Below are 21,059 nucleotides of genomic sequence, written 5' to 3'. Positions count from 1 at the left end.
TACTTAAAATTTAAGGGAAGCTTGTAACATTTCAGTATAAGTATTACAAAATTAATTCTTTAAGTCAAGTTTTCTCAAGTACTGCATTTTTGAGTTGTGTCACTGTTCTTGTCGGGGTGCAAAATGTGAAGCTATGAAGGATTCAGCGCTGATATATTTAGGAGGTCAGAGGAATAATGTTGCAGAAACACGTTTTAATTGTAATTTTATTTGCATATTTTACTGGCGACAGGATGATGCTGAAAATACTATACAAGTTCATTTGCATTTTATTACTGTGATACTTGAGGTAATTAGCTGTGTCCTACAGCTTAATGAAACACAAGTAATCAGGTGTGGATAGGACAGAAGATGCTGGCTGGCAAGCGTGGCCGGGTCAGAGGGCGCTGCAGTGTGCCGGGACGGGCGAGCTGGTGCCGGCATGTCGCAGCTGGTAGTCGAAGCTGCCCACCACCATCAGCGCGTAGATATTGGCCACTGAAACACAAGGTAGTCCTACCATTCAGGCCACAAGGTATCACCAGACAGGCCGACGCAGGTGCGATGATGAAAAGTGCTGGTCCAGTACATAGCACAATATCCTTTCTGGACCCAATGCAAGACTCTTGTTCCAGATGATTCAACTATTATTTTAGCCGACCAGTTTTTACAAGTACAGGCCAAAAGAGGGGTTAGTTGTTGTTTGCTAACCGTCATCTGCAGCTGAGTTCACTAACGCACTCAGGTACAGTAAGCCATTTCCACTCCTGGTGGTCGAATATTTTCACTGCCAATGTTGGCCCAACAAGGGGAGAAGTGGTGATGGCGTAAAGTCCCTGATTACCAGTCTGTGCAAGTGTTCTACATTAAATTCCAGATCACTGCACAAGTCACTATGGAGTGAACGTGTGACACTCTTCATCCATTCTTTGGACGCCAAGTTTGGCTGCCCCCTTGGTGCTCACGGAGAGGAGTACCTGTGTGCTGGCACTATGTTTCATCCTCTCCCTTCATCCATAAAAACTCAAATCCAACACTACACTGAACTACACTACTCTACTCGTCATTGTCATCAACATGATACAGGTACACACTTGACACTTCACAACAGGTCGGAGGCAGGCAATGACAAACCACTTCCATTGGAACGCCGCGTGGGATTAGCCGAGCGGTGTAAGGTGCTGCAGTCATGGACTGTGAGGCTGGTCCCAGCGGAGGTTCCTCCCTCGGGCATGGGTGTGTGTGTTTGGCCTTAGGATAATTTAAGTTAAGTAGTGTGTAAACTTAGGGACCGACGGCCTTAGCAGTTAAGTCCCATAAGATTTCACACACATTTTTTCCATTGGAACCTTGTGAAGAGTGGTTATGCTTCTGCTCCCCAGTGCTCATTTCCTGAGTATTGGGCTACTTTGACTTTTGAATGTATTTTAAGCCTCTAGCCTCACCATAGACCCTTCCTTCGTCTGATCACCGTCATCACCACTACCTGCACCACCACTTCCAACACCCCATCCATATCCAATTCCACACTATCCTTACCATCCATGCACCATTACTATCCATTTCGAAGCTTTCGAAATGTGGTGCTACAGAAGAATGCTGAAGATAATGTGGGTAGATCACGTAACTAATAAGGAGGTATTGAATAGGATTGGGGAGAAGAGAAGTTTGTGGCACAACTTGACTAGGAGAAGGGATCGGTTGGTATGACATGTTCTGAGGCATCAAGGGATCACAAATTTAGCATTGGAGGGCAGCGTGGAGGGTAAAAATCGTAGAGGGAGACCAAGAGATGAATACGCTAAGCAGATTCAGAAGGATGTAGGTTGCAGTAGGTACTGGGAGATGATGAAGCTTGCACAGGATAGAGTAGCATGGAGAGCTGCATCAAACCAGTCTCAAGACTGAAGACCACAACAACACAACTATCCTTGCCATCACCAATTCCTTTTACCATCATCATATCTTACCAGAACCAACAGCATCTGCCCATCACTATCGTCGCAAGCCCCTTCTGCCACCACCACCACATCTGCTTAGCATCAAATCGCTACCATCACACCACTGTCATCACTGCCACCACCAATTCTCAAGGCCACCTCTCACCACCACCACCTCTTAACGCCAAATCCAGAGCTACCATCACGAACTCCTTCTGCCACCACAATAATTTTCAACGGAACCTCCATACAACCACCATCACCACATACAGACACCCCAGATCCACATCTTACCATCACCAACATCAACAATTAAAATTACTACCACCACCATTAAGAATAACAACAATAACAACTACTACTGCTACTACTACTACTACTACTACTACTACAACAAATTCTACCAAGTGACTGACTAGAATTTGTTTATTCACTTTTCTTTTCTTAATACTGCAGTTTGTTGCGACAGGCAAATACTTCACACACAGCATTATAGTTTTTAGTGGCAGAGTACGTCATTTAATGTTGCTTGTATGCTTCAGCTGTTGTGTTCTACAGACCCCTAACATTCATAGTGGTTGTAGTGAAATACGTTAATACTGTAAATATCCACATGCCACTAGTACCATATTTATTTATGATTGCAGAAGGCCATTTTAACATAGTTACTCGATTGTGTAGCGCAGCAGTACATTAATTCAGTAATAATTAAATATGTGACTTGAACAACTATAATGTGTCCACAGTAGATGTTAATTTCAAATTACTACAGCTGGCCTTTTCCAAATGATGAAGAGATGATGGCCATGCCCAGTTGTTGGGAAAATGTGCAGTATTTGTTTCAAATGATTTGGAAGAAACCATATCATGGTGCATGGACCTGGTAAAATGCTCGAGTTCTCCTCACAAGTCGATCATTTGCCACCGAGCGAGATAGCGTAGTCATTATCACTCTGGACTCGCATTCTGGAGGACTGCGGTTCAAATCCCCATCCGACCATCCAGACTTTTCGGCGATTTCGCTAAATCGTTGCAGGCAAATACTGGGAAGATTCCTTCTAAAACGGCACGGCCGATTTCCTTCACTATTATTTGGTAATCTGCGCTTGTGCTCTGTCTAATGACAGCTGCAGTTTGCGTGTCTTGATCACACTTTCATTTTTCAACAACCTTACGCGCTTTTAATTTTCCGTCATTTTCAAAGGCCGAGTTGTGTCAGTCATTTAAAACCATTCATTAGATACAATGTATCACGTCAACATTCTCGATCACGAGACAATTGCAAATCTCATGATCGGGAATGTTGACGTGATACAATGAATCTAATGAACGGTTTCAGGTAACTGACTTAATGCTGACTCTGAAAATGACGGAAAGTCGAAACGCATAAGTTTGTTGAAAAATAAAAGTGTAATCAAAACATAAGAAAAGTTATTTAAAGGTTAATGACAACGTTGCCGACAGGATGTTAAATCTAGTCTTTCTTCCTTTAATCATTTACTGTCATCACAGTCATTATTTCAACTACTGGTGACATGACATCAATACAGCCTAGTCATGTTATAATAAAATTGCATTAATTCTGAGCGAGGTCTGACCAGTGTGCCTTCACTTTCCTGTTCTACACACACACACACACACACACACACACACACACACACACACACACAGAGAGAGAGAGAGCAGAGAGAGAGAGAGAGAGAGAGAGAGAGAGAGAGAGAGAGTGCAAAAAAGAAGAAGCTGTTGAATACGTTTTCAGTTTCCTTCTTTATTGCAGTGTTGAAAGGCTATGCTTTTTAGATGTCCGATTTGTGTATTATGCTGTGGGAGATGTGACCACGTAGTGAGAAAATCGGATCCCACTTCCGAACCTCGTTTTCCTAGAACGCTTGCTGCAGCCAATAAGGATCGCCAGTGTGGGCTACATACACTTCTTCCCCTGACTGCCTGAGTGGTGCAGAAACAGATTTCGTCCACGCTACTGTGAAGACGAGTATACAAGCTTCCGTTATATATAGCTCGGACCATGCCCACTGTGTGTTCCCCAACAGCTGGCCCAAACGTTCTTCTAATTTCGTAAATCACGAAGAGAATATTGTTCATTGGCGTGATCTTTGACGACAATGAAATTTACATTGTTCGATTTTTCATTTCTTCTACTATACATACCGCATTTCGGAATCATCATCGCATACTGCCTTGCGCCATTTTCTTCAATGTGTGTCTCACCGCTCTTTGTAATGTTCGTATCGTGTCTCTTATTAATGGCCATACTTTGTAATTATGTTCTTGCAGTATCATAATCCATTCAAGCGCAGTAAATTTTCACTGACCAAGCGATGAAAGAACACCTGAGGAAACCTTGCCCGTTTAATCTCACTTGTATTCAGGTGGTTAAGGATAATTTACACAGATTTTCACAGTAATATTTTACTCGCCTTTTAATTCTATGAAGTCCATCAGGTTCAGTAAACCATTAAACAGCAGAGACATAATTTGCAGAAACCTGATAATAAAATTTAAAGCTGAAAAGAAGACTACCACGATAATCAAGAAAACAAAAAGGATTTACAGCATTTGTAGAATACAGTACGTTAAAATTCCAGGGCATCAACAACTCCGTGAAATTCCTTTCTAGAATAAAAATAGTGTGCCACAAGGAAGCCTTGGATTTGGGAGTTCTGGCGGCTTACCACTCAATTTTTTCATTTCTGCTAAAATATTGTTGAATACATAATGTTCAATACAGATACACCTTTCTGTATAAAAGTTAAAGAAGTATTGCCACGTGCAAATAGATTTTCTGCGGTGAATGTTACTGAGTGCATGTGGCATTTCGTTTTGAATGCTTTCAAACAATGAAATTAACCCGGTCCTGACAAAGTATATGTGCAGGGAGAGCAGCCGTGGGCTAATGCTATAGGAAAATCTCTCTTTCGTGTACGAACTAAAACATCTTAATACGGCGTCCTGTTCTAAATGTATGCAAAAATTCTCGATTGGTTATCTAATGCTGGGAGAGGGAAGGGAGGCGAAAGCAGACATGCTTATTCTTGAGAATGCAAACTTGTAAGATCAAAATGTATACACTAGTCATAAATCGAATACAGTGTTCATAAGAGAACTCGACCTGTTGTGAGTGAAGCATAAGTGTCAGGAGCAGCCACAACGCCGGTTGTTGTCTGTCGTCTACGTCCATACTGTGGTATTTCCGGTCATCTGTAGCGGCACTTGTTTTGTGTAAGGCAAGCAAAGCTACGCCCTTTTATGAAGTTAGCATTTCCAGCAACAACTTTTGGCGTGTAAGTTAAAAAGAAGAATGTTTTTCAATTTCTGTATTTTCTTTACTACGCAGTCTGTACAAAGTGACTTTGAGATTAACAAACATAACATTTACCATAATAACCAACAAGTGTTCTCGCTACAGTCTCGAGTCGGTTCTCAGACTGAAACGAGAATCTCTTATCTCAGAAGTGACATTGGAGTAGCTGATGTCATAGCACCGAGAAGACGTTGGGATCGAGAACTGCCGTTTTCAGTTCTCTGACAGCCCAAAACTACGGAAGTAGTATTAGAAAGCTGTATTCCAGTATATCCTCTGCTTGACCCCACCTGTGACATAATAGTGAGTGTTGTATTGGATTGTTGGGTGTTGCGATTATTCGATGTTTGACTTCGCTGTACATCACGTTCAGGAATACTCCAAATCATGAAACTCCATACTATGACGTCACATTTCTCGTCCTGGTCCACGTTCACGTCTTCGAGCACTTTCCAAAACAGGATGGCCTTGCACAGGATTGAGCGATCTACTTCTCCCACATTTTCCTCCTGATAGAGTTCTCTGTTTATGAAGTAGTGGCCGATTGCGTGAAACGAAATTGTAACATTCCTTTTCCTCTTAATTGCATCCAGACTTTAAAACATTTTGCATTAAAGCGATCGTCACACAGGACATGTTTCTATTCACTAGCAAACGAGCTGGTACGTCAGACGGAACGTAACATATTCCTAATCGCGATTTCACAACGGCAGCTCTCTCTAGGGGAAGCTGTGCGCTGTAAAGTGTTTACGAAAAGGGTCGCGCATAAAATTGTTGCGTTAGTTCTATTAAAAACGCACATTATCTTCTGCAGCATTGGCAATCTACGCCTGCTCTGCCGGCAACCCGCATTTCAGCAGAGTTACGTGGGCAGTCGACTTGATAGGTGACAACACTCGAAGGCTTCCACGTTTCGATGGCCAGCAGATGGCAACCTAAGCACGGGCAGAGGCAGCTGTCCCCAGGGCCTATCTCCAAACTCAGGCTACGTGACTGCAAATAGGACCGGCTCCATCCTGGTGACACGGTCGTATTTACGACAGTGCAAAGGTCGTGAGTGACAGTACACTCTAAGTGGGCGTCCAGAGCCAGGCGCCGTGTATAGTCACCTTTTATCAATGTGGAACTCACTTCGGAGCCGCCACAACGACGATAACGAGTTTCGTGTGAATACTTCTGCGAGTGGACGTGAAAGAATTCTGGACTCTGTTTTCATTAGCGATAAAGAGGACGTGACTACGTCTTCGTCATACTGGAACTTTAATACTGGACTATCGTTCAGGGACTTTATATTGAATATAGTTCTGAACATTTATAATTGGGGCCGTCCTGTCGGGAATTTAAATTTTTCTGTCCTCCTGCTTGCTGTAATTACTAGTTATTAATCTTTCGCCGGCCGGAGTGGCCGTGCGGTTCTAGGCGCTGCAGTCTGGAGCCGTGCGACAGCTACGGTCACAGGTTCGAATCCTGCCTCGGGCATGGTTGTGTGTGATGTCCTTAGGTTACTTAGGTTCAATTAGTTCTAAGTTCTAGGCGACTGATGACCTCAGAAGTTAAGTCGCATATTTATGATCATTCTTTCTTGTCACCAGATCCCAATTTAGTTTTGGACTGAGATTTTGCTAATCCCTTCTGGAGTGTAATTCGGTACATTGTGCGCGAATACTTTAGTTGTGAACTGCAGCAGTAACTGTTTGGCATTGAAGTCAGAAGATTCTATTTCGTTTGATAGCCAGTTGCGTAGTGACCACAACCAGAAATAACTGTATATGACAGTAGTGTCTGTTCCCGAAAGAACAGTTACCGTAGATGACCATGCAGCTTTGCTGGAATGAAATGCAGGCGCACTATCCTCTGTGCCCTCGGTGGCTCAGACGGCTAGAGCGTCTGCATGTAAGCAGAAGATCCCGGGTTCTAGTCCCGGTCGGGGCACACATTTTCAACATGTACCCAATGAAGTACATCAACGCCTATTTGCAGCTAGGGTGTCCATTTAACTATCATTTCATTTCCAGCAAAGATGCATGGTCATCTACGGTAACTGGTCTTTCGGGAACAGATACTACCGTCATATATAGTTAAAATATGGCTTCCCGGCCATTGACCTTCTTGTGCGAACGCACATGCTATGCCCGAACTCATACGGGACTTGGTAGATTAATCTGCCACGAGTAATGAGTATGATGGGCAAATATCTATTAGGCGCACTACGAATGTAGTGGTGGGGACATGTTGGGAATGTAGGTCTCACGGGGAGCGTGCAAGGGATGAGTCCCTGCAGACGCACTATCCTCTGTGCCCGCGGTGGCTCAGATGAATGGAGCGTCTGCCATGTAAGCAGGGGATCCAGGGTTCGAGTCAAGGACGGGGCACACATTTTCAACATGTCCCCAATGAAGTACATCAACGCCTGTTTGCAGCTAGGAAATAACTGTGTTGATTGTGTCTCAGTTTTTTTTTCTTCCTTTATAAAGGGTGGAGCCCCTCCACACCCTCCCAGACTTGGTGAACATCTCAAAAGATCTACAGTCACCCACGTATTTGTTAGTTCCTAAGGTCGTTATATGAGTGGTCGATTGGTCATAAATCGATCGCACTGTCTAAGGGTTTCGGTTGAGTTTCTTTGCGCAATACGGCTTCTCTTAGTTGCCAGTTGTCCAGCTAATTTACAGCTGGCAATGCCGGTTAACTTTGCTGTGCTGCAGAGGCTCTGCAGTATTTGCCCTCTCGGTGTGTTGCTGCTAACCGTAGGTAGTGTTTTCAGACTGTTGAGGTTCCACCTATGGTTGTGTTTCTTGATGCAATAATGTACCAACAGCCGTATAACTTGTAGAAGTTTATTTTATTTTACGAACTTCTGTGTGTTACCAGTTTCGGCATTACATTGATGCCATCTTCAGGCCCCACTCGTCATAGTCGTAAAATCACTATACACAGAAGGAGCCATATAACTGGATCTGTGAATCAATCGTCCTGCGACAGCTTTTGGTGGCATCATTGTAATGCCGAAACTGGTAGCACATAGAAGTTCATAAAATAAAATAAACTTCTACAAATTATACGGCTGTTGGCAAATTATTGCATCAAGAAGTTCATGCCAGCTGTCGTCCCACGATCCATAATGGATCAACGAAGATATGGTTGTGTTTGTGGATGTGTCTCAGTCAACTTCAGATTTATTTTATAAGAGGACCTTCTTTTTTAGCCGCCTGCGGCGGCTACATTATCTCCCTTGACCATGTGCTAGCCTTGTTATGACGACACAAAACTGGAGCACCTCCACCGGTTCCGTGTGAGGACCGCATCGTGAGAAATGCGCCTCCGGCGGCTGAGAAACTCACCCAGGTAGACGGCGATGGCGAACGCTGCCACGATGCCGAAGGCGGACCCGAAGAGGGCGAACACCATGAGGTCGGCCACGACGGCGGCCACGAGAGTCGCCGCCAGCACGATGGCGTCCACCACGATCCATGGGATCATCAGGCACACGCACTCCTGCACACAGCACCGCAACCACACCGGCCTCAGTTTGGGCACCTGAGAACCTGTACGTCTTAATGTCTCACCATTACCGAGTACATGCTTTGAATGGTTATCAAATAACTTGAAACAAAACAGCTTTAAATGATAATTAATTGAAACCCTCAGCTGCCGACAGGTGTTGTTGATATTCCTCGATGGGGACAGTATGTAGATTGTGGACAGTTGGGAATGTGGGTCTCACGGGAAGCGTGCAAGGGATAAGTCCCTGCAGTTGCACTACTCATCTGTGTCCCCGGTGGCTCAGATGGATAGAGCGTCTGCAATGTAAGCAGGAGATCCCGGGTTCGAGTCCCGGTCGGCGCACACACTTTCAGCTGTCCCCATCGAGATATGTCCACAACGCCTGACGGCAGCTGAGGGTTCCAATCAATTGTCACTTATTCCAGAGAAGCTGCACGGTTATCAATGGTATCCGTTCTTTCCAGAACAGTTACTATCTTCATATAAAAACAACTTTAAATTTATTGTATCTCAAGCAATTTTCGATGATCAGGTGGCATGTTAATTTAACAATATATACTGATCAGCCAGAACATTATGACCACCTACCTAACAACCAGTAAGTGCATCTCTGACCATTAAAATTGCTACACCACGAAGATGACGTGCTACAGACGCGAAATTTAACCGACAGGAAGAAGATGCTGTGATATGCAAATGATTAGCTTTTCAGAGCATTCACACAAGGTTGGCGCCGTGGACACACTTACAACGTGCTGACATGAGGAAAGCTTCCATCCGATTTCTCATACACAAACAGCAGTTGACCGCCGTTGCCTGCTGAAACCTTGTTTTGATGCCTCGTGTAAGGAGGAGAAATGCGTACCATCACGTTTCCGACCTTGATAAAGGTCGGATTGTAGCCTATCGCGATTGCGGTTTATCGTATCGCGACATTGCTGCTGTTGGTCGAGATCCAATGACTGTTAGCAGAATACGAAATCGGTGGGTTCAGGAGGGTAATGCGGAACGCCGTGCTGGATAACAATGGCCTCGTATCACTAGCAGTCGAGATGACAGGCATCTTGTCCGCATGGCTGTAACGGATCGTGCAGCCACGTCTAGATCACTGAGTCAACAGATGGCGTCGTTTGCAAGACATCAACCATCTGCACGGACAGTTCGACGACGTTTGTAGCAGCATGGACTATCAGCTCGGAGATCGTGGCTGCGGTTACCCTTGACGCTGCATGACAGACAGAAGTGCCTGCGATGGTGTACTGAACGACGAACCTGGGTGCACGAATGGCAAAATGTCATTTTTTATGATGAATCCAGCTTCTGTTCACAGCATCATGATGGTCGCATCCGTGTTTGGCGACATCGCGGTGAACGCACACTGGAAGCGTTTATTCGTCAGCGCCATACTGGCGTATCACCCGGCGTGATGTTATGCGGTACTATTGGTTACACGTCTCGATCACCTCTTGTTCCCATTGACGACACTTTGAACAGTAGACGTTACATTTAAGATGTGTTACGACCCGTGGCTCTACCCTTCATTCGATCCCTGCGAAACCCTACATTTCAGCAGGATAATGCACGACCGCATGTTGCAGGTCCTGTACGGGCCTTCCTCGATACAGAAAATGTTCGACTCCTGCCCTGGCCAGCACATTCTCTAGATCTCTCACCAATTGAAAACGTCTGATCAATGGTGGCCGAGCAACTGGCTCGTCACAATACGCCAGTCAGTACTCTTGATGAACTGTGGTATCGTGTTGAAGCTGTATGGGCAGCTGTACCTGTACACGCCATCCAAACTCTGTTTGACTCAATGCCTAGGCGTATGAAGTCCGTTATTACGGCCAGAGGTGGCTGTTCTGCGTACTGATTTCTCAAGATCTATGCACCCAAATTGCGTGAAAATGCAATCACGTGTCAGATCTAGTATAATATATCTTTGCAATGAATACCCGTTTATCATCTGCATTTCTTCTTGGTGTAGCAATGTCACCACTGTCTGGGGCGTCTTCAGACACGTCTGGATGCAATGGATGCAATGGATGCACCAGGAAGGAATTATTCGAATGGGACGGAAATCGATCGGTAGATTGGATGTACACGTACAGCTAAACAAATGATTAGAATTTCAGAAAAATTGGATGATTTATACAAGAGAAAGAGCTTCACAAACTGAGCGAGTCAATTACGCGTAGGTCCACCTCCGGCTCTTATTCAGCACGTATTCGGCTTGGAATCGGTTGATGGAGTTGCTGGATGTCCTTCTGAAGTACATCGTACCAAAATACGTCCAATTGGCGTGTTAAATAGTCAAAATTTCGAGCTGCCTATAATGATCCAAACATTCTCAATTGAGGAGAAATCTGGTAACCTTGCTGGCCAAGGTAGAAACTCTCGCCATGTGTGGGCGCGCATTATCAACTTAAGCCCACGATGGTTCAAAAATGGTTCAAATGGCTCTGAGCACTGTGGAACTTAACTTCTGAGGTCATAAGTCCCCTAGAACTTAGAACTACTTAAACCTAACTAACCTAAGGACATCACACACATCCATGTCCGAGGCAGGATTCGAACCTGCGACCGTAGCGGTCGCGCGGTTCCAGACTGAAGCGCCTAGAACCGTTCGACCACATCGGCCGCCTGTCTAAACAGCGTGAAGCAAGCTCTCGGAATAGTTATTTTACCCTACAACAGACGTTAGAGTTCCTGTCCAGCACATAATTTTAATCTGTCGGGAACTTTTAATGTTACAAAACGTTGCGCAGGCGAGTGCCTGTCGGACTGATGTTGGCTAAGCCCAGGATGGTTTTTCATGAAAGGCAACAACGTACCGCTGTGCAATAAGTGTGCCGCGGACGACAATCAAATGAAATGGCACACCAGACCACCGCTCCTGGTTGTCAGATCGTATTGCGGGCGGCACTCCAGTTGATATGTCACCACTGTCTGGGGCGTCTCCAGACACGTCTGGATTCTCGTTGAATTTCACAGCAAACATAAACATAGCCAAAGCCTTGCAGACAAAAATTACGCGAAGCGAAATGTAGTGTGAGGAGGGCTATGCGAGAGGCGTTCAGTGAATTCGAAACTAAAGTTCTATGTACTGACATGGCAGAAAATCCTAACAAATTTTGGTAGGTCGATCAAAACAAAATGTCCAGACACTCTGTGATCAAAATGGTACTGGAACAGAGGATGACAGACTAAGGGCCGAAATACTAAATGTCTTTTTCCAAAGCTGTTTCACAGAGGAAGACTGCACTGCAGTTCCTTCTCTAGATTATCGCACGGATGACAAAATGGTACATATAGAAATAGACGACAGAGGGATAGAAAAACAATTAAAATCGGTCAAAAGAGGAAAGACCGCTGGACCTGAAGGGATACCAGTTCGATTTTACACACGGTACGCGGCGGAACTTGCCCCCCTTCTTGCAGCGGTGTACCGTAGGTCTCTACAAGAGCGCAGCGTTCCAAACGATTGGAAAAGGGCGCAGGTCATCCCCGTTTTCAAGAAGGGATGTCGAACACATGTGCAGAACTACAGACCTATATCCCTAACGTCGATCAGTTGTAGAATCTTGGAACACGTATTGTGTTCGAGTATAATGACTTTTATGGAGACTAGAAATCTACTCTGTAGGAATCAGCATGGGTTTCGAAAGAGACGATCGTGTGAAACCCAGCTCACGCTATTCGTCCACGAGACTCAGAGGGCCATAGACACGGGTTCCCAGGTAGATGCCGTGTTTCTTGACTTCCGCAAGGCGTTCGATACAGTTCCCCACAGACGTTTAATGAACAAATTAAGATCATATGGACTATCAGACCAATTGTGTGATAGGATTGAAGAGTTCCTAGATAACAGAACGCAACATGTCATTCTCAATGGAGAGAAGTCTTCCGAAGTAAGAGTGATTTCAGGTGTGCCGCAGGGGAGTGTCATAGGACCGTTGCTATTCACAATACATATAAATGACCTCGGAAGTTCACCGAGGCTTTTTGCGGATGATGCTGTAGTATATCGAGAGGTTGCAACAATGGAAAATTGTACTGAAATGCAGGAGAACCTGCAAGGAATTGACGCATGGTGTTGGGAATGGCAATTGAAAATGTAGAGAAGTGTAATGTGCTGCGAATACATAGATAGAAAGATCCCTTCTCACTTAGCTACAAAATAGCAGGTCAGCAACTGGAAGCAGTTAATTCCATAAATTATCTGGGAGTACGCATTAGGAGTGATTTAAAATGGAATGATCATATAACGTTGATCATCGGTAAAGCAGATGCCAGACTGAGATTCATTGGAAGAATCCTAAGGAAATGCAATCCGAAAACAAAGGAAGTAGGTTACAGTACACTTGTTCGCCCACTACTTGAATATTGCTCAGCAGTGTGGGATCGGTACCAGATAGGGTTAATAGAAGAGATAGAGAAGATCCAACGGAGAGCAACGCGCTTCGTTACAGGATCATTTAGTAATCGCGAAAGCGTTACGGAGATGATAAACTCCAGTGGAAGACTCTGCAAGAGAGACGCTCAGTAGCTCGGTACGGGCTTTTGTTGGAGTTTCGAGAACATACCGAGAAGTGAAGCAGTATATTGCCCCCTCCTACGTATATCTCGCGAAGAGACCACGAGGGTAAAATCAGAGAGATTAGAGCCCACACAGAGGCATACCGAAAATCATTCTTTCCACGAACAATACGAGACTGGAATAGAAGGGAGTGGTTTGCGGAGTATGGATGTAGATGTAGACTGGAGCAGAATTGTCTTCAGCCCCGAGTCACGCTTCGAAAGGAGCCCCGATGACCATCAAAGACATGGCTAGAGACGCCGAAGACCGTGGCAGGATACCAACCTGACCGTCACCGGCCAGATGGCCCCACAATCAGGAGTGATAGTCTGGGGCGCCATTTATTTTCACAGCAATACCCCTTTGGTTGTCATGTGCGGCAGCGCACAGCACAGTGGTATGTCGTCCCAGTTATGTTACCCATCATGGCAATCCATCCTGGGCTTACATTTTAAGAAGATGATGCCTGCCCACATACCGAGAGTTAGAAACTCTCGGCGTATGGGCTGGCATTATCTTGCTCAAATGTAAGTCCAGGATGGATTGCCATGATGGGTAACAAAACGGGGCTTGTCTTCGTGCTTGCCAAATTCTAACTTGGCCAGTCCGCAGCTCGTGGTCGTGCGGTAGCGTTCTCGCTTCCCGCGCCCGTGTTCCCGAGTTCGACTCCCGGCGGGGTTAGGGATTTTCTCTGCCTTGTGATGACTGGGTGTTGTGTGACGTCCTTACGTTAGTTAGGTTTGAGTAGTTCTAAGTTCTAGGGGACTGATGACCATAGATGTTAAGTCCCATAGTGCTCAGAGCCATTTAAACCATTTTTAACTTGGCCAGCAACGATTGAGAACATTTGGAGCATTATGGACAGGACCCTCCAACCAGATTGGAATTTGGACGATGTAACGCACCAGTGCATGCCGATAATTCTTTCGTGATGTCTCGATTTTTGTGTGTGTTACACAAGTGATGATTAGAGGCTGTACGAATAATACAGAGGCTACATGTTAGATAATTTCAAATGTAGCAAAAAGACTTGTACAGGTCTGGACTCTGCCGACTCTGTTTCCTGAGTCCTGGTGTTCTTTTACCACTTATCCTTTGGGAGAACCTTCGGTGGTCCTCTTAAGATATCGTAGCTACAGAACATCAGCTGGCAATGCAGTTCTGACCGAGCGAGGTGGCGCAGTGGTTAGCACACTGGACTCGCATTTGGGAAGATGACGGTTCAATCTCGCGTCCAGCCACCCTGATTTAGGTTTTCCGTGATTTCCCTAAATCGCTCCAGGCAAATGCCGGGATGGTTCCTTTGCAAGGGCACGGCCGACTTCCTTTCCCGTCCTTCCCTAACTCTATGAGACCGATGACCTCGTTGTCTGATCTCCTTCCCCAAACACCGCAACCCCCAACCCAATGCAATTCTGAGTCGTGCTCAAATAGGTTAATGTTTAAAGAGAATGCTCATGAATAGTGGGAAATCTCAGTTCGACTCCCTCTGAGGCACAGATCCTTAACAGTCATAATGTAATCGCAATGTGGCTTGGAGTTGCTTACCGTGAGCGCTCCGACCAAAAGGAAGATGGCACACACGCCCTGGATGACACCAATAGCGAGGAACGCCACGGCTGGGGTGCTCACCGCTGCAACAGAAACATGCGCTGCCCACACTGCCACGTCTATTGTGTTAAACAGTTGGCTACACTGATGAAATCCTCTGGGGTTATCAGCCGAATCGTGTCGTCGTGCTGTCGCATCGTTTCGACGAGTTCCCTATTTATTATCATCAGGCGAAGTCGCCACCATTCGGCTGGTAACCCAAGAAGACTTTGTCTATTAAATTCTCTGGAAAAACCAGTATTCCACTACAACACATCAATAGCCAAGTGCACCAACCTCGGTCAAAAAGCAAGATAACCAAGGTCCCGTGATCACAGTTAAGAGTACACCAACTGCCGATCAGCACTGTCGTCAGCCAACCGTGTATTTGGCCGTGTTTAAATCCGTGTATTGCAATGGAAGGCGCCCTGTGGACGCGAGGATATTAATGCAGATATGAGATGGCACACCGTCGCCTATGTACATAAGCTTGTAGACAATCGCTGATGAGTGGTGTCATTGTCACATGCTCTCACATTCGTGAACGAGCGGAATTGTATTTATGCCTCACTACAAGTCTGTTCGTCTAACTTTGGCGAAATGGAAAACAAAAGAACACCACCAAAGTTTTCCAAGTACATGGTGGATATACTTCTCGAATTGGTCAGCGCGATTGCATCACTTCTTGAAAAGAGAAGTACTGACATTTGCAGTACAAATGAAGAAGTGTAGAGTGCCTTGTTTCGGTCATTATTTCTTTTTAATTCAGTTCGAGTGCCTATAGCATTTAAATAGTCAACAAATACTAACACATCTGATTGTCATTTTTATGAAAAATGCAAGCCTTGTTATTTCAAACTATATACTGAATAGAAGAATCCAGTTTCCGTTGTGAACAAAAATTCTTAGTTACCAATATTTTATAAGGACTGTTAATCAACATTGTATAGTTAAAAAAACTACGGATAATTTTTTTACAGCTTTGTATTTTGTGCCTCACATAAATGCTCTCATAGAATATGCATTTTGGTTTAAAACTTTAATTCACATGGAATCAAACTCAGGATCCTGTCTTATTTTAGTATCTTGGTTGGATAACTTCAGAGGCATTTTTCTCGAGACTTCATGAGAGTTGCATCGAACTGCTTTGGGAGAGCAATTTGGTCGCACGTGGAGGCACGTTGTAATTCTACTACTGGTTATTTTGATTCATAAATTTTCTGGATTTTTTTAATGTATAAGATATGGTACACGATGCCTTCAGTCTGTCTCAGTAAATCGAAACAGGCAGCCATGTTAAAGACTGTACACTTATAAAACTCTGGTCATCTTGCAAAAACCGGGCATGAGCCATGGTCAAAATTTAATTGCAGTCTACTCCCTTGTTTAACTCTGATAGAAATTAGAGCACCAGAATTTTGCATTAAACACAGTTACGTGGTTAACTCTTAATCGAGGTTGGTGCACTCAGCCATACGTTGCCATTATGAAATGAAGGGTGCTTAATTCGTGTAGTGTTAGAGTTAGCAGTGACTCACAGCTGGCCGGGTTTGGCTCATCGAGCACCCTGGAGATGACGTCGGTCAGCTCCGCATCGACGAGCTCCACATCTGGAGGCAGCCGGCCTCCCCTAACAGCCGGCGGCGGTCTGGACTCCTGGTGGATCAGGTTGGCTGTCACCACCACCACAGCTGCGCTCATCAGCTGCAACACCACGACCGGATACTATACATCTAGCATTCAAAACAGCATCTCCACCATAATGTGTGCCTTGGGTTTATGCCAACAGGCACTCTGGATAAAAAAATTAGTCACCCTCAGGAGGAATCACCCTTACATCTACATCTACATTTATACTCCGCAAGCCACCCGACGGTGTGTGGCGGAGGGCACTTTACGTGCCACTGTCATTACCTCCCTTTCCTGTTCCAGTCGCATATGGTTCGCGGGAAGAACGACTGTCTGAAAGCCTCCGTGCGCGCTCTAATCTCTCTAATTTTACATTCGTGATCTCCTCGGGAGGTATAAGTACGGGGAAGCAATATATTCGATACCTCATCCAGACACGCACCCTCTCGAAACCTGGACAGCAAGCTACACCGCGATGCAGAGCGCCTCTCTTGCAGAGTCTGCCACTTGAGTTTGCTAAACATCTCCGTAACTTTATCACGCTTACCAAATAACCCTGTGACGAAACGCGCCGCTCTTCTTTGGATCTTCTCTATCTCCTCCGTCAACCCGGTCTGGTACGGATCCCACACTGATGAGCAATACTCAAGTATAGGTCGAACGAGTGTTTTGTAAGCCACCTCCTTTGTTGATGGACTACATTTTCTAAGGACTCTCCCAATGAATCTCAACCTGGCACCCGCCTTACCAACAATTAATTTTATATGATCATTCCACTTCAAATCATTCCGCACGCATATTCCCAGATATTTTATAGAAGTAACTGCTACCAGTGTTTGTTCCGCTATCATATAATCATACAATAAAGGCTCCTTCTTCCTGTGTATTCGCAATACATTACATTTGTCTATGTTAAGGGTCAGTTACCACTCCCTGCACGAAGTACCTATCGGCTGCAGATCTTCCTGCATTTCGCTGCAATTTTCTAATGCTGCAACTTCTCTGTATACTACAGCATCATCCGCGAAAAGCCGCATGGAACTTCCGACACTATCTACTAGGTCATTTATATATATTGTGAAAAGCAATGGTCCCATAACATTCCCCCGTGGCACGCCAGAGGTTATTTTAACGTCTGTAGACGTCTCTCCATTGATAACAACATGCTCTGTTCTGTTTGCTAAAAACTCTTCAATCCAGCCAAACAGCTGGTCTGATATTCCGTAGGCTCTTAGTTTGTTTATCAGGCGACAGTGCGGAACTGTATCGAACCCCTTCCGGAAGTCAAGAAAAATAGCATCTACCTGGGAGCCTGTATCTAATATTTTCTGGGTCTCATCAGCAAATAAAGCGAGTTGCGTCTCACACGATCGCTGTTTCCGGAATCCATGTTGATTCCTGCATAGTAGATTCTGGGTTTCCAAAAACGACATGATACTCGAGCAAAAAACATGTTCTAAAATTCTACAACAGATCGACGTCAGAGATATAGGTCTATAGTTTTGCGCATCTGCTCGATGACCCTTCTTGAAGACTGGGACTACCTGTGCTCTTTTCCAATCATTTGGAACCTTCCCTTCCTCTAGAGTCTTGCGGTACACGGCTGTTAGAAGGGGGGCAAGTTCTTTCGCGTACCGTGTGTAGAATCGAATTGGTATCCCGTCAGGTCCAGTGGACTTTACACTGTGCAACACCTTCTCCAGCCTTGACAATGGCATGTTTTGGAAGGAATGTTCTTTAGGTATACCATACCCGTGCGTGCTCACTCATGCGTGATTAGACCCCATTGAAGACCACTGATTGGTACGTTTCACTGGCCGTTCCAAATATTCCCAGACATTTTGTATGGGATGATCAGGTGATTTAGCGTACCAGCCGAGAAGTGACAAGGTGCTTGACTGTTCTGGTAACAATGAATGTTCGCATGCAGCTATCTGGACAAGGCTGTTGTCATCTTGGAAGATGGGAGTGTCCACAGCATACTCATCATAGAGATGTGAAGATGGAGAAGAAATGGCAACTGTTCATCAATCAGAATGTTGAAATGAACATACTGTTTGACGCTGATGGTAACCAGAGTGATTGACCCCAAGCCAAGGTACGAAGAACACCATTCCCATATAACTCACTAAGTTGCCAGTGTGAAGTGACCGTGGGTTAATCTTTGTAGTGCAAGAATTAGTGTTGACTCACAGTTGGCTGGGTCAGGCTCATTTAGTGCCCTGGAGGTGATGTTGGTCAGCTCTGTGTCCATGAGCTACATATCTGGCTCCAGCGAGCTAAACCACAGTTTCAGTGTTATTTGGCCCTTTGAATTATATGCCACTATGATCAATGACCTTTGGCGAGGTATCAGAAGCCAAATATCCATTGTGTGCAATTCCCTTCGCCATGCTCACCCAAAAGTTGGTTGTAATGGACCTGCAGTTCACTGACAGCAGCAGTGAGTGTAGGGTTTGAACGTTATTGCCGTTGACAAGGGGTGACATTCATCTCATTCTTTTATTGTCTCGGTCCTTGTCTGATTGTCCCGTGTTGTTACACTGTGTTACATGACTGCGATTGGTAAAAAATTCCTTGCACACAAATTGGACGTCTGGCGTTACATCAACGAACTGGGAAACTTCATTTACGGTGGGCACGTTCAGACATGATAGCGCCTTTGTGTCACCTCTCCAGCTTGACGCACGACACTGCACTGGTTGGATACAACCGACTTACACGTATCCTCTTCACTGTGATGGCTTACGTCTGCAGTGTACGGTGACATGACACAAACTTCTACATGGCCACACTGTCCGCATCCCAATACCATAGTCTTCTGCATTCATCACTTAATGCCCACAGGCAGGCGCAAGATGATAATAGCAGGGTCTCGATTCCTTGTTGTCTGGTTCTCTCTGGTGTGGAAATGCAGAGTAGAGCTGCGAGCATTAACTGCCCAATCTATGGGACTAAGATGTCGGGATATAGAGAGTGTGACATATGCAAGTCTATGTTGGTCCAGAAGGTGTGGACGGAATACCAAAGTGGTTAATGCGACCGCTCGTGATAAGCAGGAAATCTGGGTTTGAGTCCCGGTCCGACACCTGGGTTTGAGTCCCGGTCCGACACAAATTTTCAGACAGTTATTACATCTGTACATAACACAGCTGATGCCAAGACATTCGCATTAAGCGAATTTATGGCGAATTAATTCCGGACTGCTGTCAATCATCAGTAACGTCTGTTCATCCAGACACACAAGGAAAGAGCAGAAGATCGCCTGACGGAAGTGCCACACCATCTACAGCACTCCAAAACGACCTTTTTCTACTCCAGTAATGGGTAGACTTTGGAACCGATATTCATTATTTTTTTCAATAAAGTAACAAACAAATTACAAAAGTGACTTCAGACTTTTACTGTACATCCTTAAGATTGTATTATTTAATTTTATGTAAAAAACTTGCACCTAGAGGACGCTAAACAAAATCGACGAAACGCCTTCGCAGAATGTGAGAGTAGCTGGTGGGAGCTCTGAACGCTAGAATTTTCAACCTAGAATAAAATTTCAAAAATATCTTCAACTAATGATATCGTGTCACGTAGTACGTAGGGACATTTAAAAAGATGGTTTTAAACGAAACGGCGGCATTCTGAAGTAAAAGTCAGTGTTTCAAACAAAAATGGTTATAATAACGTGCACCAAAAACCGAAATTAAAGTGTATCACAGAAATCCTCTTTATGGCAGTACAAAAATGCCGCCTCACAAGTTCCAAAAAATATTATGTAACTGTATGTCTATTTCATGTGTTATAGCTCCTACCAACTTGAAAATAATGTTGTCATGAAGAAACAAACATTTAATGATTCAGCTTGGGTTTTTTTAATATTGAAATGAAACAATTTTTAATTGGGCAATGCTAGCACAGTACAGTTTGCCTGTTTTTCGCCGATATCGAAACACTCCCATTATGACGAAATTGTAACGATTAACTGGTTTCCGCTTGTTGATTAAAGTGTTTTTTTGGACGATAGGATTGTTTTCTATATGTATAAATACGTTTGTTTGTCATTTTGAGAACTCACGTTTTTCTTTATGTAAAAAGAACCGAAGTAACAAGATGAGCAGACACGAGACAGCCACTTCCTTTCAGACTGTTCACCGTAAATGAATCATATTACGAGGAGAAACATAGTTCATAATAGTGTTTTAGTTGACACTAATTCCCACTTTGGTATTATTCCAAAGTAACTTTCCGATAGCGTTCTCGCTTCCCACGCCCGGGTTCCCGGGTTCGATTCCCGGCGGGGTCAGGGATTTTCTCTGCCTCGTGATGACTGGGTGTTGTGTGCTGTCCTTAGGTTATTTAGGTTTAAGTAGTTCTAAGTTCTAGGAGAGTGATGACCGTAGCTGTTAAGTCCCATAGTGCTCAGAGCCATTTGAACCATTTTTGAACCAAAGTAACAGGATCCCTTTTCCGTCCTTAACTATTACAGTATTACATTGGTTGCATCTGAGTGCATGGATGC

At 44.6% G+C, this 21,059-nt stretch overlaps 1 protein-coding gene across 1 annotated transcript in view; it reads right to left on the bottom strand.

Annotated features, from left to right (window-relative positions):
- Positions 1-217: 217 nt before the first annotated feature.
- LOC126210532 (uncharacterized) overlaps positions 218-21,059 on the bottom strand; it is a 35,862-nt gene continuing 15,020 nt past the window's right edge. The window contains exons 3-6 of the mRNA XM_049939784.1: positions 16,453-16,618; positions 14,873-14,958; positions 8,583-8,736; positions 218-477 (exon numbers count right to left, since the gene is read on the bottom strand). Of these exons, the coding sequence (XP_049795741.1) occupies positions 377-477; positions 8,583-8,736; positions 14,873-14,958; positions 16,453-16,618 (507 nt within the window). The 3' untranslated portion in view covers positions 218-376. The remainder of the gene's footprint in view (positions 478-8,582; positions 8,737-14,872; positions 14,959-16,452; positions 16,619-21,059) is intronic.

The sequence above is a fragment of the Schistocerca nitens genome, chromosome 10, assembly GCF_023898315.1.
Source record: "Schistocerca nitens isolate TAMUIC-IGC-003100 chromosome 10, iqSchNite1.1, whole genome shotgun sequence".
NCBI classification, from domain to species: Eukaryota; Metazoa; Arthropoda; class Insecta; order Orthoptera; family Acrididae; genus Schistocerca; species Schistocerca nitens.
This window is presented reverse-complemented; position numbering and strand designations above follow the sequence as displayed.